Source organism: Astatotilapia calliptera, chromosome 2, assembly GCF_964374335.1.
Source record: "Astatotilapia calliptera chromosome 2, fAstCal68.1, whole genome shotgun sequence".
Lineage (NCBI taxonomy): Eukaryota > Metazoa > Chordata > Actinopteri > Cichliformes > Cichlidae > Astatotilapia > Astatotilapia calliptera.
This window is the reverse complement of record NC_137423.1, coordinates 5,941,021-5,967,059: the sequence shown is the minus strand read 5'-3', so window position 1 is coordinate 5,967,059 and position 26,039 is coordinate 5,941,021. Positions and strand designations below refer to the sequence as shown.

The 26,039-nt window shown below is 37.4% G+C and overlaps 2 protein-coding genes across 2 annotated transcripts; one reads left to right on the top strand and one right to left on the bottom strand.

Annotated features, from left to right (window-relative positions):
* Positions 1 to 4,744: 4,744 nt before the first annotated feature.
* tmem144b (transmembrane protein 144b) lies at positions 4,745 to 11,264 on the bottom strand. The gene is made up of 12 exons (XM_026182750.2): positions 11,058 to 11,264; positions 10,770 to 10,943; positions 10,489 to 10,611; positions 9,574 to 9,673; positions 9,378 to 9,458; positions 9,150 to 9,228; positions 8,887 to 8,966; positions 8,172 to 8,290; positions 7,847 to 7,966; positions 6,360 to 6,457; positions 5,480 to 5,533; positions 4,745 to 5,257 (listed from the first exon to the last, which is right to left on the bottom strand). Exons 1-12 carry the CDS (start codon positions 11,131 to 11,133, stop codon positions 5,174 to 5,176), a joined length of 1,188 nt encoding a protein of 395 aa, XP_026038535.2. The 5' UTR covers positions 11,134 to 11,264; the 3' UTR covers positions 4,745 to 5,173.
* Positions 11,265 to 12,171: 907 nt separating this feature from the next.
* Positions 12,172 to 19,913, top strand: gask1b (golgi associated kinase 1B). The gene is made up of 4 exons (XM_026182742.2): positions 12,172 to 13,196; positions 14,123 to 14,340; positions 15,776 to 16,002; positions 18,619 to 19,913. Exons 1-4 carry the CDS (start codon positions 12,311 to 12,313, stop codon positions 18,824 to 18,826), a joined length of 1,539 nt encoding a protein of 512 aa, XP_026038527.1. The 5' UTR covers positions 12,172 to 12,310; the 3' UTR covers positions 18,827 to 19,913.
* Positions 19,914 to 26,039: the final 6,126 nt, after the last annotated feature.

The following is a 26,039-nucleotide window of genomic DNA, read 5'->3' as shown; positions in this document are numbered from 1 at the left end:
GCGGCAGGGCTCACTCAAAATATCATACAGTGTCTGGAAAGGTATGGCCTTGAATATAGATCCAATCTTGTAGGCCAAGGATATGATGGGGCGTCAGTAATGGCAGGGAAATGCAGGGGTGTTGCAGCCAGGATCAAAACAGAGGCAAAACATGCATTTTATGTACATTGCAATGCACATTGCCTTAACCTTGTTATCGTTGATGCAGTGAAAGCAGTCCCTGAAGCACACTGCTTTTTTTCATTGTTGCAGAAATTGTATGTCTACATGTCAGGTTCATATGTTCACCAAAAATGGATCACAGTTAAAAAAGACATGTATCCAGAGGCTCCTAGAGAGCTTCAGAGACTCAGTGATACCAGGTGGGCATGTCGTTACAGTGCATGCAAAACTGTAATGGACAGATTACCAGCTATATTAAGAGTGCTACATGAGATAGATTTAGAGAACAGCGGTGACAGATCAGTGGAGGCACGGGGTCTGTTGGCACAAATTGACCTCACATTTATTGGCAATTTATCCACATTTAGAAAAATTCTAGGGGAAATTAAGTTGCTTTCTGATGTACTTCAGTCTCCATCTCTTGATCTAGCAAAGGCTGTAGACCTAATTCATGCACTTCAAGACACCTTGGACCAATATAGAAGTGAATCCTGTTTTGATGAGCTGTGGCAAGACGCAATGGATATTGCAGAAAAGTGTACTGTTGCCTCTGAGACAGTTAAGAGAAGGGTGCAGAGAGAGAGCCTCAGGCTAAAGGGTTATTTTGTAGATTCTCCAATCGGGCAACACAGGTGTAAGGAGGATGACAAGGACAAGTTTAAGAGGGAAGTATTTTACCCCATTCTTGACCATGTACATGCAGAGATGGAGAAGCGCTTCAACAAGACCAATTGTGATATTATGAGGGGTATACAGGCACTAAACCCCAAGAGTAAGAGCTTTTTGTCAGAGGAAATAGTTGTAAGCTTGGCTGGTCTGTATGACTGTGATATTGAAGACCTCAAACATGAGCTGTATCAAGCTAGAAAGGTTGTTCAAAGGAGAGCGGGGTGTGGGAATGAACTCTCCAGTATTTTGGGGTTTACTACCTTCCTAGAGCCTTACAAAGAGGTGTTTCATCAGCTTTTTCGTTTATGTCGAATAGCTTTAGCTTTACCTGTCAGCAGTGCTACTTGTGAACGTAGCTTTTCAGTGCTAAAGCTTATAAAAAAATCATCTACGAACAACTATGACTGAATACTGGAGTTTTGAGTATTGAGAGGAAAAGGGCAATATCATTAAGCCTGGATGACTTTGTAACACGTTTTGCCACCCGTCACCATAACAGGCGGATCTACCTATTCTAAGTCATTGATAATATTTAATGAAGCATAGAGTAGGTACTTGAGTAAATGTTCTCTTTCAAAACATAAATATTTTGCAACTACAAGTGCTGCTGTTCACAAATGTTTTTGTACTTCTTGTCCTCTTAACATGTAACAGAGTCTTATCAAAAGTTCAGTATATTTTAATAAGTTTAAATAAGTTTTGCATTGCATTGGCTAATTTACCAATTGTATGTTAAAAATGTTTGTAGTTTAATGTTCAAAAATGTTTTAGCCCAAAACATATGTGCACTATTTGTCAGTAAAAATACTTGTCCTTGAATGCTGAATAAACTGACAAAGCACTGATTGTTCTCTTGTACTTTATCAACACAGTATCTAAACACTTTTCACTGTAGTGGTGAAAATCTCATTCTAATAAAAGTTAAATGCGCATCCGGTTATTAGGTTTATAGGATTATTGAATTATGGTTAACGGTTGGTAGAATTTTTTTTAACATTATCTGTCAATTACATCTGCCACCCTTCTCCAAATCTGTGCCCCTACCTGCCCCCCCCCCAAAAAAAAAAAAAAATAATAATAATTTTCTAGACACGCCACTGGTAACAGGCAAATAAAGAACAAAGCCTTAATTTTCAAATCAGTGGACTAAGAAATATGAGTGTGTGTCAGTGTGGACATTGATGTTTATCTTTAAAAAAAAAAAAGTAATTGTAATCAAGATTGGGCCACTCTGTCATCACCATAGACTGTAGACAAATTTGATAAGATTGATAGAAAATCTATATTTTTTTGTGTGAGTTTATCATTCACTCAACTTAAATTTCATCAAATTAACCTGAAAATTCTAATTTTACATTTGAGTTTTGTTGACAGAAGATTAAGATAAAACCACAGACACCTATACTAATCTTACCCAATTTTCTTTTCCATGTTTAACCATTTACAATTTGATGAAATGTCATCTTTGACTGATAGTCGTTCTCTTAAGAGAGATGTTTTGGCAAATTACTCCTCATTGGAGTAGCAGTGTAGTGTTTAACTTGTAGCTAAAATCCAGGTTTTTAATGAAGATAAACTTTTAACGTTAAAAGCCAACGTAACTTTTATAGAACTGTCTACATGTTACTGCTACATTTAATAATTCAATAACAAACTGAAGTGGTGAGCTATTTCATAATGAGGACTGGATCCCAGTTTGATCCAAGCCTGATACTGTTTTGCTTTGGATTTGTCCAAGGTGGACTCCGATTTAGACCGAGATTGATGATCCATGGTCTATGAGCATCTTTAAGCATGAAATGTTCAGCTCACAGCACATACATATATGAAAAAAAAATTTGCTTTAAAAAACAATTCAGTTTCACAATCTCATTTCAATCACATCATCGCTCACATATTCACATTATTACAATATGAGAGCTGCATTACTATTCACAGAGGCAGAAAGATGTAGATTATATTCTAAGCTGCAACATAATTGTGCCATTTAGTACACCGACTACAGATTCAATATAAAAGAGATCAAGTTGCATTTAAAACATTAAGCTAAAACTGGGATTTCATTGTTTTATTGTAGAAACCTAAAACTCTATACATTAATTCACGCTGCTCTGAGTAAGGAAATGAACTTGTGTCAGTCAGATGAGGCCTATACTATGAATCAATGTTCCCACTAAGCTGCCCGCGTGCGCAATTGCGCACTGCTGGCACAGTCTCTGCGCACAGAAAATCTGCGTTGCACACATAAAAAAAATCGAACCTGAATTGAAACTAAAATGAATACTTTAACAATTCTGTTTTGCAGTGTTAGTAAGTGTGTGGCTGCTCCCGTATGAGATTAGAATGATGTCACCTTATCCCATAGTCCAGCCAAAAATGCGATTCGTATATACGCAGCTAATCAATGTCGTTGACAGGCTATGACAGCACCTTATGTGTCGACACCGGTGTTTTAGCTAGCAGTCGTGATGTGCAATACCACTGATTTACTTTCCGATCCAATACCAAGTAAAATTCAGGGTGGTATCGACGATACTGATCCGATACTGATACTTTGTACAAAAACTTTCATTGTATTTCATATATTTTTGTATTATGTAATTGTAAAAATAATATAATAATATAGCTTCATAATGATTACAGGACATCAGACTACTTGTTCTTATTGCCTAATAACGCAGAATTATCATATAGAAATAAAACTTGAAGTTGTGCGCTATTTGAAAACGTTGCCTGCCTGCAGCACTAAAGGACCCCGTGAGAGATGTCTGTCTCGCCCTAGCAAAACCTGTCCTCTCCTCCTCTTCAGTTCGCCTGAACATACACTTGTCATATTCTGTGATAAGATTTACTCTGAGGTGTTTGACGAGGTTAGTAGTGTTGCCACAACACCTCACTGTCTTGCCGCATGTATAGCAAACCGCGCCTTGGCTGTTTGTGGAGGTAAAATACGTCCACAGATTACTCCGTTTACGCTCAGCCATTGTTGCGAGTGCGCACGCCAGGTTGCAACACATTGCGGCCTGACGTCAACTCCAAAGCCCTATACAGCCATATTTTGCACATGACTATGAAAGGCGGAAGAGGAAGTAGTTCCTTTGAATGTAGACAATCAGAATGTTATAGTTTCTTCACTGTGTTCCTGTTAATGATAAACTACAAATTTACCCTAAATTACTAAAATATCGATATTTTAATGTGAGAATCGATTCTAGAACATAAATGATTGGTATCGGAGGAATCGATATTTCAGGATCGATCCACACATCACTAGGGTCTAGTCCTCGTATCTTGATACAGCCCTGATTTTGTTCTGCCTTGCTGCTTAATTAAAAGCAATCCCATGTGCATACTACCTTTTAGGGCTAAGCCCTGTATCAAATGTCTGCCTCTGCTTTCAAGGACTGCGATTTTGATCGCTGGTGTCACCAGATGTTTGTCTAGACAGAGTTCTAAAATCTGGTGTTATAAGTAATATAGTAACATTTTAATCATTAAAATAAAAGGTCAGCATTAGTGTGGCATGTTAAAGCCAGTATCAATCTCTACAAATCATGTTTATTGTTTAGTTTAATCTAGCACTTTCAGAAAGACATTTTCTGGGCGCTGGTTTAGCTCAGTGGAAAAAGGAGGCAGCCATATGGCTAAAAGCTAGCCCGGATTTGAGTCTGATCTGCGGCCCTTTGATGCAGGTCTTCTTCCCTCTTCCTTGGCCTCTGCTTTCATGTCAGTCTTCACTGTACCTGTCCAATGAAGCCATAAAAGCACTTCTATGAAGTATGCATGTTCTGACCCCCCCCAACCCCAAGCTATTCCATCCCAGAAAAAGCTATTCCATCCCAGAAATCAAGCACATCATGTTGACCATCTTTTTCTGCATACAAACCCCAGGAAATGTGAGAGATGCTATTGGTGGAATTTCAAGTGTTTTAATAGCAATTTTGCAGTATTCAGTCTAGCATTAACCATCTTTTTCTTACATCTGTAAAGTAGACCTCAGTGGCATATATACACAACCTCTGCAATGCTGGAAAAGCCAGTCCCGATTAGTGAAAACAGCAGCTGCTGTGTGATGCATTAAATGTGACATTTGTGCTATTTATTTGTTAGTAACAAACCAAATAGATTTTCAAAGTCCAGACGCAAATCCACTTTAAATATTTTCCTAACAGTTAACTGCAGAGCATAAGGTTTCTGCTATGCAACTAAAAAGGTTTATAATTATATTTCAATTTTTCTAAACATGATTTAATGCATTTATAAAAAGCAAACACTGCCTTTTCTCCTCACTGATACAGAAAACAAAAATGGAGAAAATTAGATGTTTGACTGTTCTGCATTATTAGAGATTTGATATGGCAGTCAGCACAGATCCGGTCAGCACAACACATGAGGCCAATGAGAAGATCAGGCAGTTCGCCAAGCCCTGCGGAAAGAAAGTGGGAGAAGTTAATCATCTGAGGATGATTTTTCTCAGAAACATTTAATTAAAAATTCCTCCTTTTGGGATGGTAAATGCCTTCCTGATCAACTGCAGTTTAACTTGATATTGTTTAGAATCTCCCCTTTGTAAACGGCACACTTACATGCAAGCCTTTGAGCTACTGTACAGTCAAGAAACAAGACTAGCTAATATTTTGATCGTTACCTTAATCTCTTTAAACACCAGGCACCCCCACAGAGCAGCAACCAGACCATAGCCCTGAAGAAAGGAAACCAAACAAGCTGTTTGAGCTTAGACCATTGACTTGATGAAACTAAAGTACCAGCTTAAAAGAACAGGATATAAATGGGTTAGCCATTTGTTCCAACAGTGTCTGATCCGTTTAGCACTTTATGCTGTGCATACACATCGAACATTCACTAAAGGTTCAATGCAATAGACAATCTAGATTATGATATTTAAGCCCTAATGGCTTTTTCCATGTATGAAGGATACACTTAATTGATCTTGTTGCAACATGCTTTACCCCAGCTACATTGCTTCTGGGGAAATGCAATTTGGTAAGAAAGCTGCAAATCGTAGCTCAATAGCTTATGTCTTCTGTGTTGTGAGATGTCATGATCCATGTGCTCAGGTGTTTTTTTTTTTCCCTGTTGTCAAACTGATCTCCCTGTTGGAGTTCATTCTGGGGGGAGTTTTTTTTTTCTTTCTTTTTTTTCTTCCCCCCCTCTTCTTTCCTCATGTTGTGCATTTTCCATTGTTTCAGTTTGGGTCGCTGCTCGTGCTAACGACCGGTCAGTGAAACCTAGCCTGACCTGTCTCCCCAATGTGATGTTTTTGTATTGTATACAAAACAAGGTCGACAAGGTATCATCTTAATTGCCCTTGGGGATAAATTAAGTCTCTCTGACACACCCTTAAAATGCTGTCAGTATTTTAGATCCAACTTCTTTTGAAAATATTCATGTAATGCAGAACAATGTGAAAACCTTCAATATCAATCTGCAGTCCAAGTAGTTTCAGAATGTTCATTGTTTTACTTATTAATTGAATCCTCCCAGCTGTCAGAATATGTTGCACTTACCACTGTGACAATTGGAAATGTAATGACAGAATTCAGGTAGTTATTGGCCAGGAACCAGCAGTATGTCCCAATTGCCCACATCAGTCCAGACAACAGACCTGAAGAGCAAGAGGAGACCGTAAGGTACTTATGTTTGAGTAAAAATGCATTAAAAACAAACAAACAACATTCCTATGATTCCTTTGATCTAGAAAGGAAAAAACAAAACAAAACCAAAAACCAAAATAAGAGATTAGCAATATGAACAAAGTGTGTGTCTATGAGTCGCCACAGGACAAGTGACATGCCGTTATATGATCTCCCTATCGGAAGATTGTTGGCAGGAGGTCTTACCTAATTCAGTATAAAATTGTACACAGGTTACATTACTCAAGGGAAAGAATTCACAAAATGTATCCAGACTGCTCTCCCTTCTGTGAGAAATGTATGACACATTATAGAAATCTGTTAGTTTTGTACTTTGTCCAAGGCTTCAGGGTTTTTTGTTTGACATTTTCACCATTTTCACTCTAATATTCTTAACCCCCACATTTTTTACTCTCTATGTACCTTTGGAACTAGCTTGGTTCTAAAAAGGTACACATCTCAGGGTGTCATAAAATATGCTATTTAACCAAAAAAAAAAAAACCCAAAAAAAACCAAAAACCTGCCATACCAAAACCACACAGGAAGAGGTTAAAATTAGCTTTAAAAGATTTTTTTCCCACAAGATTGACCTGCTGTGTATTTTTGGGTAAAGTCTTACCTTTTGTGTCTAGTCCATCTGACAACCCTGACCATTGAAAAAGTGACAGTAAAGGGCAACCTGGCACAATAAGTAGTAATAACAGGGTGACGCTGATCGACTGCCAGTATACAAGTAGGGTGTGAACCTGAACTCAGAGAAAGTAAACAAAACTATGGAAGCTTGTTTCCACTTTTTTGCCATACATACATCACATAATCGCAAAATTGTAACTATTCAAAATTGGAACGCTGAGAAAACAATTAAAAAAAACAACACACACACACACACACACACACACACACACACACACACACACACACACACACACACACACACACACACACACACACACACACACACACACACACACACACACACACACACACACACACACAAACTTTAAACTTCATGTCACTGAATATACATTTTAGAAAAATTTGGACTGACATTCCCCCCTCCAGTCATGGGAAAGGAAAAAAAAAAAAAAAAAAAAAAAAAAAAAACGGCTACTGAAAGCTTTCATACAAAGTGCATGTTCATAAACACTGGAGGAAAAAAAAAAAAAAAGGCTAGAGTAATTTAAAAATATAAATTCAGTCTCTTCAAGGAAACACATTGATTGCTTGTTCACAATAAATCATCACTCAGTAACCTGAGTAGAATTCCAAATTTGTTCCAAGCAGCCCAATCATTAATTACTAAAGATCACGGTCATACAATAGGCTTTGGAAGAGTGCCTTTTCAGAAATAATGTTCTACCTGGAAGTACAGCTCTGGAGTAAAGCTTCGGCTTTGTATTCATGGCAGCGCAGTAGATGGCAAAGTACACAGTGCTTGCAATGAAAATACCACAGCAGTGTGCATGAACATAGTCGAGATCTGTGATAGAAAGATAGAAACGGGAATTAAGTTGGAAATATTACACCTGGTTCTCAGGAGGGACTAGTATTTCATCAAGCAGCAACTGGATCATCCTTATATCTATGATAAATGTATTTTCTTCAATACTTCCTTCAAGCCAGCTTTGCAAAAAAAAAAAAAAAAAAAAGTGCAGCATAAAGTGGTACCTGAGTAGAAAACATACCATAGACACTGGATTCATAGAACATGCTGTCATGGTGCACAGAATTGCTCTTAATGTACAGGAACGGTATGATGGAGAAAGCATACATGAGGCCCGCCACAACAGCAAGGAGAAAACCACTGGTGAAAAGGAGGCAGAATACATTGAGGAACTGGATGAAGAATGCATTTTAAATCTCCACTGATACATCATTCAATTTCTATGGTTAATTCCAAGATATTGCAAAGAGCCGATAAAAACTGACAGTGCTTGGGTAAATGGGTATGCAGGAAAACACTGCACAAAAGTGATGTTATTTTTGCACTCTGTTTTTTTTTTACATTTATTGAATATCGGCTGTGACTGCTACATTTACAGCCTGGTGCTCACATTTTAAGTCTTTTTCTGCTGCTAAAACAAAAACTCACAGTAAGAGCAAGGTTGTCATGTGTGAAACTGTTTTTAGTCATGACTTAAAACTTGTTACACCTAAAAACCACACTGGCAGGCAGCTTCTAAACAAATAACTAAGACCTTCATTTAAAAGATGCAATGTAAATGAATTGTTTTACTTTTTATTACTTTTTCAATAATTAAAAAGCGTAAAATTGTATTCATTCATCTATGATTTAAAATCCATGACAGAGTGGCTGCTGTAGCCATTGTTTGTCAGCAATGAAAAATGCTAATAGTAATAATGCACACATCTGAGAGGCTCCTATTGAGATGAGCTCACATGAATCGTTTGCTCTTTGGTCCAATAGTGTCGATCCAGGATTCAGAGGAATTTTGTCCATAGCTTCCTGAATTTGTTCTCTGCAAAGAGAATCATCGACCCAATTTGTATGTACACCACACAAAATACATGATAAAGTGATGACAGGCTTTAAGACAAAGTAGTTTTTGCCTTGAGTGAATAGGAAGAAAATAAAAAGAAAGTATTTTCTAAAATCAACCTACTTCGACAAGCTGATAAAAATAAGTCAGTGACACACTCACTCTGTCAATCAGTAATGGAATTGTTTCTGAACTGTGAAGTAGCTCTACATCCGCTTTCACAAAGAAAAAGATCAGCCCACTGAATCAAAGGAGGGAAAAAAAGTGTCATGTACATCCAGCTGATATGGTTTGAAAAATGACAGCAGCAGACAGTAGCCATCACTGTTTTTGGGTTGGGGGTAAATAAACAACACAGGCTGGGTCATTACAATTCCAAACGCGGTTTACCTTAGCAGACACAACCCAGCTCCACAATAATTTAATATTGGATGTGAAACGTTCTGTGCAGCAATCCCAAACCAGCCAAATCTAGGACAGACACAATCAGTGACCAATTCAGTTATTTTTCATTCAATCCAAGTCATGCAAAGACAGGATTATTTTATTTACAATCCAGAGTGTACATTCCATTAACTCAACTCACCTTGAACTGGCCCAGCCCATCAACAAATTAGAGGATCCTGAAATTAAGATGCCAAGACCAAGGCCAATAGCTTTAACAAATGGAACAACTGCTACATTTCCTGTAGACCATATGGATAGATGGAAGAAGTTAACATGTAACTGTTACTGACAAAGTTAGGGTTGCACCATTTCCATTGCTATATCTGAATGCAAAAATATATTTTATTTATTCACTTCTCATTAGTACATGGAGTCTAACTGACCCAGGAGCCATTCCCAGTCCCCTCTGAAGTCTTCCCCAAACCCCAGCCTCAATTCATACTCAAGCCATCTACCCTCATCGACTATCAAATGCTATCAAACCTGAATGAGGATCTAGTGAATATCTGATATTTAGAGATATTCATGAAACAAACAGTCTGTGTCCATCTGTGGCACTTGATTCTGTCTAGTAAGGTATGGCAAAGATTATGATGAAGCAGCTTTCAATTCAATTCATTTTAAATTCATTTTTTTAAAAAACGTTTTGATCTGGCAAATTTGAAAACCCTGGAGAACTGCAATGTCCCAGTTCTTGCCTCAGCAACTATGTCACACTATTCCCTGAACAGTTTGTTGTTTAACAACATGACTAATGAATACTCGCCACTACAAAAGTTTTAGGGACATTTTGTATTGCACTCTAAATACCCATTGATCTGTTCAACGTTAAGCACATAGCATTATGAATTTAAAGCATGAAATTGGGTCACACTGATTTCACCCCTAAAACTGTTCACATGTCCAACAAGGGACTATCAATAACCTAATTTTAGAACAACATCCTGCTGGACACCAGAGTCCAGTTTCCGGAACCTTTGGCATTAAACTATTTGTTGTTAAATTAGAAAAAACAAACAAACAACAACAACCCCCCCCTCAACTTCCACAATACCTGTGGCCCAAAGCACACCTCCAAGCATTGCAAATGGGCAGAACTTGGGTGACTGAAGCATCAAGTCTCCAAACATAGATACAACCCATATTGCTGCACAGGTAACCCACTGAAAAAACATACCTGTAAATAAAACACAAAGATAAATGGTCTCAAAACTTTGCAAAATAGTGTAGATTTTCCTCACTTGGAAAGTAAACATTTAAAATGGAGCTTTTGTCCAAAAATAACACAAATAAGAATATCCAAACTCTCAGAAAAATAAACAATTATATGCTCACCATCGCCAGTCTCTACTCTTTTGACAGGAACGAAGTTGCTTCCATACAAAAATACAGCAGCCATATTTGCAGTAATTCCATAGGCAAAATGTGAGATAGCCCTAGATGAGTTAAAAGTAATGTTAAATGATTCCAGTTCACCGGTTCCATCATTTTTGTAGCCATCTTCTGCACCTGTAAAGTTTTTACAGCAAGAGGTTAAAGAACAAATCTGACTTCAAACAAAAACTAACCTAATGCAACCACACGCAGCCCCTATTCATCACAGACCAATTATACTTTACAAACCTTCAGCGATATGACAGCTCGCAATCAATAAGGCAGAGACGAATAAAAGAAAAAGTAAGGATTTTGCTTGGAGCATGTTAAAACAGAATATTTGTTTTGCTTTTGATAATTCAGGTCTACAACATTAAAAACTGCTGGAGGCTGTCTGTGTCTGCAGTGGTAAGTCAGTCAGGTGCTGCCAGTTATCTAATCACTTTGTAACACAACAGCTGCAGAGGATGTAGCGCATATATGCATATACTTACAGACAAGAAAACACACAACCATGAGGGCTTGTTATCATGTCTGTTTTCTGGAGTAATTTATCTTATGACATTTAAAATAATGCTGTTTATAGTATTTGCTTATATATAGCCGACAGTGTATATATATATATATATATATATATATATATATATACACACATTTATTTTAACTATACATCGTCTAGTTTAGGCCTACTCTTTGTCGGCCATGAATGACAAGGAAAACAGCACTTGTAGTTATATTGACGAGCTCTGGTCACAACTATTGTAATTCAGAAAAGGAAATCCTGTAGGCTAAGTGGACTGGTGCGCCCACCCCACATTCTCCCAACACCTAAGGAAATTTTTTACTGCTATTGTGTCTCCACAACGTAAACAGCTTTGGGAGTTGCCATGAAGAATTAGGACAGTATACCACCAGATGTCGCCTGAAACGCATACAAATAATATGTAGCGATCAAATATTTAGTTTTAAACTATTTCATTTTCAACCTAGTTAATATGTTGTGTAGTGCTTAACTTCCTTATTTCAGTTTTTGTAAAATATGTCTATATCTCGCGTAAGTTCAAAAACACGTTTACATTACCCCTTATAAACCTTCATAAGGAGTTGTGGTGTACCCTAATGGGCTTCGATGTGGATTTTAATAGCGTGACATAGAAATATCAAAGGTTAATTTAGGGATATTGCAGTGCACTTGATGAAGTTTGAATATCACATGGCCTGTGTGTGTTTTATTTTCGGGGCTGAATTATTAATTAAAAAACAAAAACTTGATAATTTAGGCTCTCATTGGCCAAGTCTGTACCTGAAGAGAAGGAGAGAAAAAACTATAAGGTTTAAATTGCTTCTCATTTCCGAGAAGGGTGGTATCCAAGCATGACCCTCCATTCACTGCGCAGTTGTGCCCTCCATTCTACTCACAGAAATCCTCGGAAGTTTTGCGCTCCTCCCCAGTAAGAGTTTGTCGCAAAAAGGACAAAGTCGTGATAATGACATAAATTCTAATGGGGAAGTCTGACTTTTGTTGGCTAAGTTTCCCTATTCTAAAACTGACCGGCAACTTTCGCAGGTGCCCTCTTTCAAAAAGAAGTTTGATAATTGCGTCTGTCTGTGTAATCTATCTGCTTTTTGTGTTTTCACAAGTTGGATACTCGCAACTGCACCGGAGCCGAAGGATTGATGAGAAGTACCGGCACACCCGTGGATTGTATAATTTGGAGATCAACGATGGCCAGCCACACTCTCTAGACTTGCAGAACGATTCGAGCTTCATAGTCCCGACTCGCTACAACGTGGTGTACATAACCTTAAAAACTAAGCGTCGAAAACCAGCACATATAAGAGGTACAATCCGACCCAAAGTGAGGAGAAAAGGGAGAAAAAATAAGTCTTCCAATCTGTCTTTTACCCAGGACAAACGTCGCACTTTGGAGGGGGATGCGTTACAAATTAAGCGCAACTTTGCACCCATAACTTCACGGAAGGAAGCCATGGATGTTGACTATAAATCACTGGATATAAGCCATAAAATTTATAAACATGAAGAAGCAGACTCTCAGATTAGTTCAATTCGAATATACAGTCAAAGGCCGCCACCATGGTTCAGCGCACAGGATGTGAAAACCATGCGCTTTCTTGCGGATGCCAAAGTTTTGCGCATGAAAGAAGTCTCTCATGGATACGCTCTTTCGCTTCTGATATTTGAGGGTGAGACAAACGTTCAACAGGCGAACCAACAACACGCAAAAACGAGCACTGTATGCGGAGGGCAATGTGGAGTCATCCACAGCCCGGTGGATACCACAGAGGTTTTTGCTTTTCATTTGGACAGAGTGCTGGGGCTTAATAGGACGTTGCCAGCTGTAAGCAGAAAGTTTCGCTTTTTATACGGTAGGTCATCAAGCACATGGACAAAGTTTTCTTTTTTGACACTTGTTAAAAATATACGGTTTTGTTTATGGTTATTCTAACTACATTGCCTGGTTTCATCAGAATACTGTGCAAATGTCACTACAGTGTCTATTGATATAGCGACAGAAACTGCAACCTACAGATTAGCCATACCATAAAAACTGTTTATTTGTTACCTTAACCCACTAATGGGGTCTATGTGAAATACAGATTCATTCAGGCTTGGAATCAAGAAGAACCTTGTTCTTTGGGGGTGGACACCAAAACGTCACCTGCACATTGTGTCCTCGTGGATGTGATATTTTTATTTTTTTATTTATTTTTCTTTAGGTCTTTGAGCAAGACTACCTAATCCTAATTCATATTCAATGGAAAAACATTATTCACATTGCTCATTGTCATTTTATAACATTAATAGTAAAGAAGGAACAAAAACTGAGGGAATACACATTTTATACACATATTCAGGGGAAGAGAGGACCAAAAAGTACTAACATCCTCCTTTTTCATAAATAGCGCAAATAATGTATTTTACATGATGACGTCACAAAGTGTCAGCCCAAGGGTTTAAACAGATTTCGGGGCCATATTCAGCTAGTGACAGGATACCTCTGCCCTCTTTCCTCATTTTCTTGCATAACCATTTTTTTTCCATCTATGGGAAATGTCTGTCTCTTTTTATTTTTAGCATAATACATTTAGAAATATTTTTACATGTCTATGAGTTAGTTCATTATTTGGTCTTGGGGTGCAAATATGATAATCGGTGTGTGGACAGTCTTCATCATTGCAGGGAATAAGTTCTGGTAACATGAGTGTAAAAAGTGTTTATAGACTTTTTCTGGTTAATAACAGAAACAGCTGCTAAAATCTAAGCATGTAATTATTCTTTCCTCCCTCTTTAGATGGGCAGTCCTGTCCAGTTGTGTCATGGGATGCATCTCTATACCCAGCAGGCCTTGCTGCAGGTTTGACCAGTTTGAAGTTAACATGGGGGGAGTACCAGAACTCCCTTAAACAGAGATGTTGGCAACAAAACATCAGCCCAAAGTCTGATTCTGGCTGCTCTGCAATTCATCACTATGAATGGAGCAAACTTGCTCTGTTTGACTTTTTGTTACAGGTAACTGTTAAAGAAAATGTGCTCCAATATCTGATTAAGAAAAACAATTCTCAGTGGTATTGTCATTTGGCTGAAGAGAGCTCTTGCTTCCTGTATGGGAGGCCTCAGTAAATCACATTTTATGAGAACTACTCATTTTACCCCATCATCATGACAGAGAAACCAAAGTAGACAGACGAATCTTAAAATACTTATTCGGAAACACTGACAATCTTTATAAGTTAAATTGTCTGTTGAGGTCATGGTGGCACAACTTTGATCATTCACATATATTTCCTCATTGTTACAAAACATCTTGTCAAAGACATTAGTGAACTGAAAAGAAACTCCTCTCTTATCACAAAAGTACTTTTTTTAAAATTCTGACTTAGCCTCTCGTTTTGTAGATCAAAATGCCTGCACACTAAAGTTAATGTAACTCATACAGTTCCTCTAACAACAACTAGCATGACATGAAGGAAACTGAGAATGTCTATATATATATATATATTTGCCTTGTTTTATATTTCAAATAAAATAAATTTTAAAACCAATAATAACTTCCAATGAGTTTTAGTCTAACTTTATTATTATTAATATTATTGTTATTATTATGGCAATTGAGTTTTCTGTTAAATGTAACACACCAGCACCCTACAGTGTTAAGGCAGACGATCGTCTTAGATATTTGAATAACTAATAAATTCTAATTTTTCATCAAGTCAAGCTACAAATAACATTTGTATTTCTGTGACAGCTCTGGAAAAGCTCTGTTTTATTACTATTAGCTGCATGGATGCTTGTTTGCAAGGTAATAAGGATCTATTTCATTTTTGTCCAATTCAAAGCCTTACAAATGCTTATTCATCCAGGTTACCCTAAACCTCAGGCCTTAGAAAACCACGCCTGTGAGCAGCATTTAGTCCCATCTAAATCTATGTGTGACATTTCAGCTTGTCTTACTCTGACAGCACTGTCTGAAACCTCCACAACTCAAGTGATTTCACATAACGGATTAAGAATGGATGAGGGCTGTAGCTAAATATAGGGTTGTCATTCCCTGTGGAGAAGCCTGATATACTTAAGTGAGTTTCCTGTACAGTCATGTGACTCAGCAGTCTACATGACTAGTTGATGTTGATGTCCAGTAAACTAGTGGTACAATAGAGTCAGTGCAATTGCCAGCCCTCTCTAGGTTTGTATTCTTTCACTGCCAGCTGAATGTTATCTATTCATGAAATTATTATTTAGATCATGATAAAGAGAGATCATCAGAAATGCAAAGTAAGCCCATTCAGAGTAAAACTGTGCTTACCTTTGTCATTAAAAATATAAAAACGCAAAAGAAAACCCATTGAATAAGAAAACTCTGTGAATGCCACTCTGAACTGCACTCTTAGTCTCAAAATATCATCTCCAAACATTTAATGAAGAAATGTGTGAACTGTATTTTTAGATTAACAACCGCCTGGACCAGGGTTGCTGTGGGTTCAGGCCTCGGCAGCAGGATGTGTGCATTGAACTGGGTTACCATGCTAAATGTCAAGATGCTAACCACATACAGCTAGAAAACATCATCTACAGGAGCCACAACCCCAGACACCTGGTCTTCACCAACAACAAGGGATTCTTTGACCGTAATGAGGACAACTTGGACTTCAGGCTGTTGGCGGGAATCAAAGAGTAAGTTTGGAGCATTAACATGAATTAATAATTAATTAACCTGTTTAAATATATAATGTTTTAAAAAAACATTATATATTCCTACTACTATATATTCCTAGCCTAAAATACAGCTTTAATCCCTTGGCCATGCAGTGTTGAATAATGAAATAGATTATATGATTTGTTTATTATGAGGTATAGATCAAATTAATTTCAATCAGATGTTTACAAATAATTATATATCAGAAAAAGGCCAGAGGCTGAAACATGTCCTTCAAGTGATAAAGCTGCTGTTTATACTACAAGTGTTGTTTGAGCTTCAATGTCTTTAAAACGATTACACACTGAAAACTGTGCAAGCAACAAGTAATTGTGTAAATCCAGTTTGCTGTTTACATATAGATCAACTTGTTTAAAAGTAATAATTTGTCAGACAGTCTTCTACATTTGTAAAAAAAAGAAAAAAATCTGCACAACATTCAAAACAATGACCCTGAGTTGTGTATTGGTACTTATTTTTTGAGATAAAAAAAATGTCCACACAGAGTAGGAACATCTGTGGACAGTCTGGATTTAGCTGCTTTCAGCAGCTGTTTTTCTCATTTCCGCCCTTGACAACATATTTGAAAATTTCCAGCACACTCAACAAGCATATTTAAATCTCCATCTGGGATCTATGCCAAATCTGCTCGGAAACTCTGAATTTGGTTCACAGTAATTGGCCAACCCACACACAAATCAGTGACTGCAGGTTGTGAATTTTTAAACTTTAAAGTTAAAAGTGTACTTTATGATTTAAAATTTTCAATTCTAACTTATAATGTTACAATACTTTAAATGTTAAAAAAAAAATGGTAGTTTGCAGGTCGAGTGTGCAGTTTGTGAAGAAACACGTGCCAAAAGACATCTTCTGCATTATTAGACATCCCATGATGAGAACACATCGCTTTATGCACCACAGGTCTATGTGGATTTGTAAACGTACACTTCACAGGCATCCCTTTCATTTTATCCATCCTTTTGATCAATAAATCAGGGACTCGCTAAGGAGACAGCAGAGAATCTGTGGTATGGCAAGAACATGTTTATGAATGTGACACATAATGTGAATCCTTGTTTTCACCAGCAAAAATGTACCTTCCATTCTGGAATTCATGTAAGATAAAGCCATAAAAGCTAAATTCTAAATAAAAGACGATGAAAGATCATAGGATACAATAAATATCTATTTTTCCCATTGTAGTGTACATTTCAGTGGTTTTCTGTAATGCAACCGTTCTCTGACTTGTATCCCCATGTGATGTCTGTGTTGTGTGTGTAAGGTTGGGGGCTGGTTCATTCCACTGCAGGGCAACCTGCATGTGGTAAATAAAATTTGAACTTGAACTTTAATTTCATGTAGATCAGAAGAGGTGTTATCTCGCTGACTTTTCTCAAAGCCAAAATAACCAATGTTTGACATTTTATTCTAAGCAAATTCTGAGCAGTAATGATACAAAGTTTATCTGAAAAATATAAATGCGTAAAAATCTAAACTCATTTAATAAATAGCAACCTGTTCATGGCTCTGGTGAATCTTGATTCTAGACAGGCAAAAACTGCACCTTAAAGTCAAATCACAAAACACTATCTCTAAGTAAGAGCACCACTTTAACTTTTACCATTGTTCATTCACAGTCATCTCGTACAGAGTAGGACAGGCTTTGTCCAATTGCTTCACATGATATACGGTTCTCACTTTTCATTTAATTTGTATGAAGGGAGCTTTTACCCACTCAAAAGCTATTAAAATGTCAAAAAAACCCATCAATGTGCTAAAAGTATGAGTAACCCGTCATTTGATTCAAGTGATGTTTTAGTTACACAAACCTCCAGTTATGTGATTGTATAAATGCAGTTTTTACTGCCAAGAAGAAAAAAGCAAAAACATTTCAGATTTCAAGGTTGCTGATGTACAAAGACAACATGTCATAACCACTTGGTATAAAATACAGACATTTAATTTTGCCATCTCTTAATTATTTTTTATGGGTTTGGCACTTCCACAAATTTATTTAATAGTCGACTTTAGTGAAACATTCTGTTATCATTGGCATCTTCAGACCAGAGGAACTGCAGGAACTGTTTAGCTAAATCACAATGTCACCACCTATGTTTACCATATCTATGAAGAATTACATTTTGGACATGCCTAATTCCATTCTGCAAAAATGAAAGTCAGATGTGATGAAACTTGTTGGGGAGTTTGGGCTTAGAAATAACCTATAAATAGCTACATGGTTAGAGTTTGCATGTTCTCCCCATGTTTGCGTGGGTTCTCCCCAGGTACTCCGGCTTCCTCCCACAGTCCTGTGTGGATAGGTTAATTAAAAAATCTAAATTGCCCATAGGTGTGAATGCAGGAGTGAATGTGAGTGTGAGTGGTTGTCTGTCTCTGTGTGTTGGCCCTGCGACAGACTGGCGACCTGTCCAGGGTGTACCCCGCCTCTCGCCCTATGACTGCTGGGATAGGCACCAGCACCCCCCGCGACCCTGAAAAGGAAAAGCGGAAGCGAATGGATGTTTAATGTATAGAATCTGCACAGTATTACAGTGTGACTACACTTCCTCCTGTTTCCTCTTATGCCTTTCTAGGTTTCCAGAGCAAGCTGTGTCTGTGCTGAAAACCAGAAAACTGAGGGAAAAACTTCTCCAATCTCTGTTCCTTGACGAGACATACTGGGAAAGCCAAGGGGGTCGTCAGGGCATTGACAAGCTAATTGATGTTATCGAGAGGCGAGCAAAGGTCCTCCTCACCTACATCAATGCCCATGGGATTAAAGTGATATCAATGAATGTGTGATGAAGATAAATCTTTCATAAATCTTTTAAATCTTTTAGAAGACATTGGGGCTTTATGCTCGAACATTTTATAGGTTGGTTGGGATAAGAATAATAGCAGATGTGTGATATTTTTTTAAATTTATATCACAATAGCTTGGTCATAGTTCCAATGAGGGACTTGCTAACGCTTCTTTGAGTAGCTGGAAGCTCAATTAGGGTCACACAACCCACACTGCACTGATAACAATGACTTTAATGAGTTTTTTTTTTTAAACTTTGTGTACCTTGAATACAATCTTATTTTGTTTTTTGTTAGGTTTTTTTTAAAAAAAATATCTTTATTATTATTATTTCTTTTACAAAAGTTAAGAAGCTTTGCCTTGCCTATAATTTCCAGTTATTTAGGCACTTATAGTCACAATTAGAGCATGGACACAGTGACTATAAATTATCAAGTGAAAATTAGAAGTCATAAAATGATAATGATGATGAAAAAAGTTTTTACAGGATTCCATGCACTCCTGTGAAAAACCAAGAACACCCTATAGTTCACCTTGTAGAAAGTTGCAGCAAAAATCTTGGACTAATGCTTTCTGATATATACGACATTAATTCCAGAAAAGTTGGAAGCTCTTTAAATGTAAATAAAAAAGAATGCAATAAGTTTTAGATCTAAAAAACAAAACAAAACAGATTTTATTCACAATAGAACATCGAAAGCATCGAAACTGGTGAAATGCCTGAACTGCAGGGAGGCCAGTTCAGGTCCCAGTCTCTTCTAATACAAAACCATTCTGTTGTAATATATGCATTATGCAGTTTAGCTTATACATTCAAGGCCTTCTATGCAAAAATGGGTCCCCTGAATGGGACTTTTCAGATGTGCAAGCTGCCAGTTCTACAGACAGTGATCAGGGCCACTCAGTGATTTCAGGTTGCATCCAAAATCCTGTAGATCAGCAGTCCATAACTTTTTTGCGCCACGAACCATTTTATGTCTGACAATATTTTCACGGACCGGCCTGTAAGGTGACGCCGATAAATACAACAAAAAAACAGCACCAGTGTAAAAAAAAAAAAAGATTTATTCATAACACATGGGGAAAGACCCAGGGGAACTGAGTTAACGATAAAAGCGATAAAAAAAAAAATGCTAAAAAAACGATAAAAACTATAAATTTCACACCCAAGCCTCAACTCTTGCGGCCCCGTACCAAAGGACTCATCGACCGGTACCAGTCCGTGGCCCGGCAGTTGGGGATCGCTGCTATAGATGCAAAACAAGCCCAAACCATAACCCCTCCATCACCATGACAGTTGGTAGTTCATGGTTGGTATGAAATGCTTCTCCTGATGTTTTTTTACTTAGTGCAGATGTTCCACATGTCCTGTAATTCGTTCAGATGTAACTTTGCAAACCTCAGCTGTGCTGATGTGCTCTTTTTAGAAGAAAAAGGCTTTTTTCCTGCCAATCGTTCTAAACAGGTCATGAACATACAAGATTATGGCATTGTGCTTATACAAATCTGAATGCTCCAGACTAGGGACTTCTGCCTTTATAATGGTGGTGACACTTGGTGATGATCATTTAATCAAGTGCATTTGATTAGCAGCACCTGGAGGCTGCTTACCATCTTAATTCCTCGGGAAGCAGTAAGGGTGTACTCAGTTTTTCATAGTCCTGAGAAAGCTTTCTTTTTCACATGAGTGTATATGCACTATTATTTTAAATGTGCTTTCTTTTTGTATTTGGTAGTGCAATTCGAACATGGGATACATCAATAAAAGTAACTACTGCTGATAGAGTTATATTTCTTGAGTGAGTTATGCATAAACATAATTATGTTTTACTGTGATTATAGAAATGGTTTGAAAATGATTTTGTCTTAGATAACAAAGCCACAATCAAAGAGTTATCATAATAAAATTTTATCTATAACATTTATCAGCAAATACATTTTTCCTACCTATTTCTACTTGATATCAATCAGGCCCAGACAGAAATAGTCTGTGGCTCAGAAATCCGATCCAGAGTGCGGAGTGTGCTTTTCAAGCTGTTGTAAACGCTATTCTTTGTGCTCTCAGAAATAGAGTCGATAGGGCTTTGTGGGCTATTTTCTCCTGTTCGTGCCTCGCATTCACTGTGCTGTTGTTTTAACCCTTTGCACCTGCATTAGTTTGTCAGTGGGTTTTATGCCTCTGGATGTTTGTCCAAGAAAAACCCCTCCAGCAAGAGCTGGAACAGTTTGCTCCTGTACCTACATTTGGTAATATAAGTGTACAAAACAAAAACATGTTTATAGTAATACAGATCAAGCCTTTACAGGTAGCTTCTTAAGTTAAAGTCTCTTCAAGTAGGCAAAAAGCATATACGTTTCTTTTTCACAGTAACAAACACATGGAGAAACAGTTTGTGCTTTAAATTAGCTAATAAAGAGGATCATTTGTGCAGAGGTTTAGGAAAGCTTATAAGGCTTATCTTCAGGAATGACTTGTTGAATGTATAACGTTATTCTGTCAGGTTCACACTTGTTTACACTGTGTGAACCAACCTTTTTGCTCTGTTTATGTTAAAGTTGCATTTTCTGTCTTCACCTCCTCTCCTTATCACAAGTTCTCTTCGTCTTGTTTCCATGGGGGCATGGAATTTGAGAATAATTTGAAATGGTTCTTCGAAGCTATGCCCAGCTGGCTGCTGGCAGGCCAGGCTAAAAACAAGATCCCAACAGAAGACTTCTTTATTGTTGCGACCTTGGATCAACCCTGATGACATCACTTTTCTCATTTCTAGCACTTGCTGTCCTCTGACTGTGTCAAAAATAAATAAATAAAATTAAAAAATGTAAATACAAATTCAGTGCCCACTAGCAATTGTGATATGACTGAATTTAAACAAACAAAATAAACAAAAAAAACCCTAAACTAAATATAAAACAAACCATTGCCATCCCGCCAGATCATCTCATAATATGAAGTCTGACTTTAACCTCCTAAGACCCGAACTCTTCCACAGCATGCATTTTTAATTTCTCTTTGATATTTGGACATATTGGGGCCCGATGAATGTAAAAACAAAGAATTACCAGATTTTTTTACCTTATTTTTGTTTTTAAGAAAAATAAGAGCCACATATGAGGATATTTGTTTAAAATTTTGATAGAACAGTAGCAGAATAATGTCCTCGTAAGTGGATATCAGGCCGTTGTAGAGCAACATTGAGTATTTTGGTCTAAATAACCCAAAATGTGATGTCCACATATGTGGACGGCAGGTCCTAGGAGGTTAAATATTTCATATTTATCCAATATTTAGTTTCCAATAGCTTACACCTTGTAATTTAGAATAATAAGCCATTTGTACCAGGTTAACAGTTTTTCCTGAGTTACTTGACATTTTATGGGCAGACATATATCCTCTTTTCCCCATGACATTTTGGGGAACATTTATACCAAGCCTATTGTTCCTAATACCATGTTTCCAAGCAAAATGAATAAAGTAATTTAAGGCTTACAAATCTTATTATCTATTGCAAGCTTTTTAATAACCCCTTTATGTCTTCTGTATCCCAAAAAATCTTTAGCATTACACTGCACTTCATTGTGCAAAGAGACAGCACCTGGGAGGTTACTGTGGGAACACTAAAGAGGTAGATTACATGGGGCGTTAACAAGAAAACTCAACAGATTGTCTCACTTTTGTCTACCTCAACACAAAAGCCAATAGACACAACAAAATGCTCCTGCCATGTTGACTCTACCACTGGTGAAGGACATTCTCCTTATGCTGATAAAGGAATTAAGAAAAAAGTTTGAATAGATGCCAACATATCTCAGATAAAGTCATGCCAACACTTGCTTCCTTCACCAAAAATACTTACAATCTGCCGCTTGGAGATTCATGGTTCATACACAAAGCGTGACAAAGAACCACCGTCTTTTCTGATTACTTTACCAGCATGTACAAACTTCTTTTACAGGACTGGCGTGCTGCCAAGATCTTCTAATCACATTCTGTTCTTGGTAAAAAAAAAAAAGTTCAAGAGGATTTAACTCAGCTGTCCTGACTGGAAATATCTCATCCCACAAGTCTTACACTCTCACACTGAGTGTTTAAATTTCCCATCACTTGTCAGCCAATAAAACATCCATCTCCTTTCATAAATTCTTTTTCAGCTTCAGCACAGTACAGACAATTACTCTATATTATTCATTTTAAAGCAGACCAAACAATATAGTTTTTCCTGTTGTTATGTCTGCAGCTTTTGTGCAAAGCTAATTATTAAAATGCCAAACTTGTTATCCTGTGTCAGTCAGTGCATTAGTGGTCACTTATGCCATTTAGTTTTAAGAAATAAATAGTGTAATTCGATAACCCTCTGGCACAAATAAGTCAGTGAGCAAAACAAATCTTCCTTTTGAGTTATCACTGTTGCTCAAATATAAATATGTAAACTTAGATGGGTCTCTGTCAGGTAAGAATGAAACCAAATGAAATAGTTTAATTAGTGGTGATTGGATATTTGTCAACGATCCCTTTACACATTTAACAAAGAGAAAAATGGCTGAGAAACTTCCAATTCCATTTGGTGAATTTGGACATTTTTCTTTTCCTGTAATAGGCCAAAGAGGAAAAAAAACAAGTGAGCAGCTTCCTATTGTGCAATAAGGTTTATCTTTGATAACATCCAGATAGGATTATATGGAATAGAATCACAGTGCTGCCAGCCCCAGGAAAAAGAAATCAGCTCTGGCATGCATATATAAGCTCTACATTTCCTGTTTACTTTTTATCTTCCTAATTTTCAAGGAGGTTTGCAGGTCAGGAGCAGTGCAGTGACAGATCAGTTTCCCATGGCGTTGATTTAAATTCAGTTTGTTGCTCAAGGTCATTTGAGCAGGACATCTGAGGTCATGGGGAATCAATCCAAGTGTCAGTCACATGAGAGCCTCTGCAGCCATTTGCCTGCCCCGATTTTATTTTGCAACTGTAATGGGAGCTTTTTTTTCTGTACACCTAATGCTGGTATTAGCTTATCCTGACCCTGGGAAGAAGAAAGATTTACTGAATTATTGCTTCGATACAGTCAGTTACTTGTAGGCAAGGCTGACATGGTTTTATAGAAAAAGAATCACAAAAAGTCTTGATCTTTCAATACAAATCATTGTGTGTTGGTTAGATGAATGCAGAAACTGAATGATGTGATGGTAGTTTTTGAGAGGGTTTTTTTTGCACCTGTGTTGAAGTCCTGTAGTATCTTAACACCTCTCTGCAAAAAGTGCAGTAAAGGCTTTAATCTTCCTTTATTGTGCATTGTCTTTGGTCTTTAAAATGTGACATTTTTAGTGACACAGTGGTACAGGGATTAGTGCAAACATGCATGCTGTGTTAAACTGTTGGGTGCAAGTGTGACTTGTCTGTCTCTCTATGTTCCCTGTCCAAGGTGTACCCTGCTCCTTGCCAAATGTCACCTGAGATTTATATAGTCTTCCTGATTCTTTTTAGACTGTCAATTACAGACAGTTAGGTTAAGTAGCTGACAGACGGATTAGTCTACAATTAATGAATACACTATTGGTGCAGATTTTATAAACTGTAGCTGGAAATGAAAAGTCATCATGCTGGTTGAAGTGTAAACCTGAGCAGAGAAATCTGAAGCTCTGGAACCAGATTAAAGGGATGAACGCACATGCTAGAGAATTGGGGTGAGGCATCCCCATGGACTGGCATCTCAAACATCTGCTCTCAGAGATATATGGGGCAGTCATGGGCTGGATATGTCACATTCTATATTTAGGCAGCTTGTGATGAGAGAGGTGTGGCATGTAGAGCATGTAATAAAGTCTGAATGAGATCACTATGATTGATTACTCATGCTATTTAAGATTTCTGACACTTGATGGGATTTATTTATTTCTTTTTTTTTACATTTTAGGCCCCCAATTAAGAAGGGAAGATAATGTAGGACCATCAAAGCCACATGCATTTAGCATCAGATCTATTAATGAGTCACTTGCTGATTATGAAAAACATGCACACAGTAAAGGTTTTTATAAGACTCCATGAACTTGGTGGTTGGTGTTACACTGCTACTTAGCGTTTCCTCTTTACGTCCTGTGCTCAGTTTGGCAACACATCACAGTGGTGTTCACTTTTCTAAAATATTTGCAACTGGCAAAAAGAACCTTCATTTCAAACCAAAATAACATGTTTCACGCCAGAGAATATCTTCAGCTACCATTTTTCTCAATAGCTACCTTCAAAGTCAGACAATCTTAGCAGTAAGGTTCATATATATGCATCTACAATCAGTACAAAAAGAAAAAAAATATGCAAAAAAGCAGCCTGTCATTACTTGTGCTTTAGTGTTCCCGATTTGAGAAGTGTCCCATTTTTAAACCCAGAAACCATCTCCCAGTGACCAAAACTCAACCCACCATCTCTGATGGAAAACATCCAGACAAGTGGGAGTAAAAGAAACAACTTGGATAGTCTAAAGCAGGCTCACAAAAGCTGCTTCGTAAAACTGACAACAGTATTTTTCTCTGAAGCTGATGCAAACATTTGTAGGCACTGATTGAAGATGTGAACAGCCTAAAGAAAAAAGCACCAAATATCCCTCACCTACTCCAATGGTCCCAGCAGCAGCACTTTGAACTCGGTTCGCCCTCCTTCACAACCTATTGAATGATCTGAAGCTTTGCAGGGAGAGGTGATTACTGTATATTCTTATCGTATACCATATGTTCTATACTATATATTTATATATTGATATATTTACATCAAAGCATTCTGCAATAGCGAAAAGGACCAACAAACAAACCAAATACCCCCCCCCCCCCCCACTAAAAAAGAAAAGGAAAAAAACAAACAATGAGGGTTTTTTTCTTGAAGTGTATTTACATTTCTAAAATATTCACTTCATGCTTAAAAATTACAGACAACAGAAGGTTCACTGAGATTTCAACTATTTCATGTTCTTCTGTTCTCATCACTCTTTATGATGAGAACATCTTTAACCCGTTTGGTAGATTTACAAACCTTTAACTTGTCCTGTATTTTCCCTCCTGCATGTTAATGCTGGCATTTTATTGAGAAAAATAAAACCCAGTATTTTTTGGTAGCAATTTAATTCCACTCCACTGCCATTTTCACACATTGCAAGGCCAAACTGGACCACTTGGAAGGCCACTTCTCCCCCCTGGCTGCATCTTTGACACCTTTGATTTTCTTTG

Bases quoted from the DNA above. Each gene is read 5' to 3' on its own strand.
- tmem144b (XM_026182750.2), bottom strand. From the start codon at position 11,133: ATGCTCCAAGCAAAATCCTTACTTTTTCTTTTATTCGTCTCTGCCTTA. The intron at 9,459-9,573 runs GTGAGTTGAGTT...TGTCTGTCCTAG, and splicing joins ATGGGCTGGGCCAGTTCAAG to ATTTGGCTGGTTTGGGATTG. The intron at 5,258-5,479 runs GTAACGATCAAA...TTCTTTCCGCAG, and splicing joins TGGTGTTTAAAGAGATTAAG to GGCTTGGCGAACTGCCTGAT.
- gask1b (XM_026182742.2), top strand. From the start codon at position 12,311: ATGGGGAAGTCTGACTTTTGTTGGCTAAGTTTCCCTATTCTAAAACTG. The intron at 13,197-14,122 runs GTAGGTCATCAA...CTCCCTCTTTAG, and splicing joins AAAGTTTCGCTTTTTATACG to ATGGGCAGTCCTGTCCAGTT. The intron at 16,003-18,618 runs GTAAGTTTGGAG...ATGCCTTTCTAG, and splicing joins CTGTTGGCGGGAATCAAAGA to GTTTCCAGAGCAAGCTGTGT.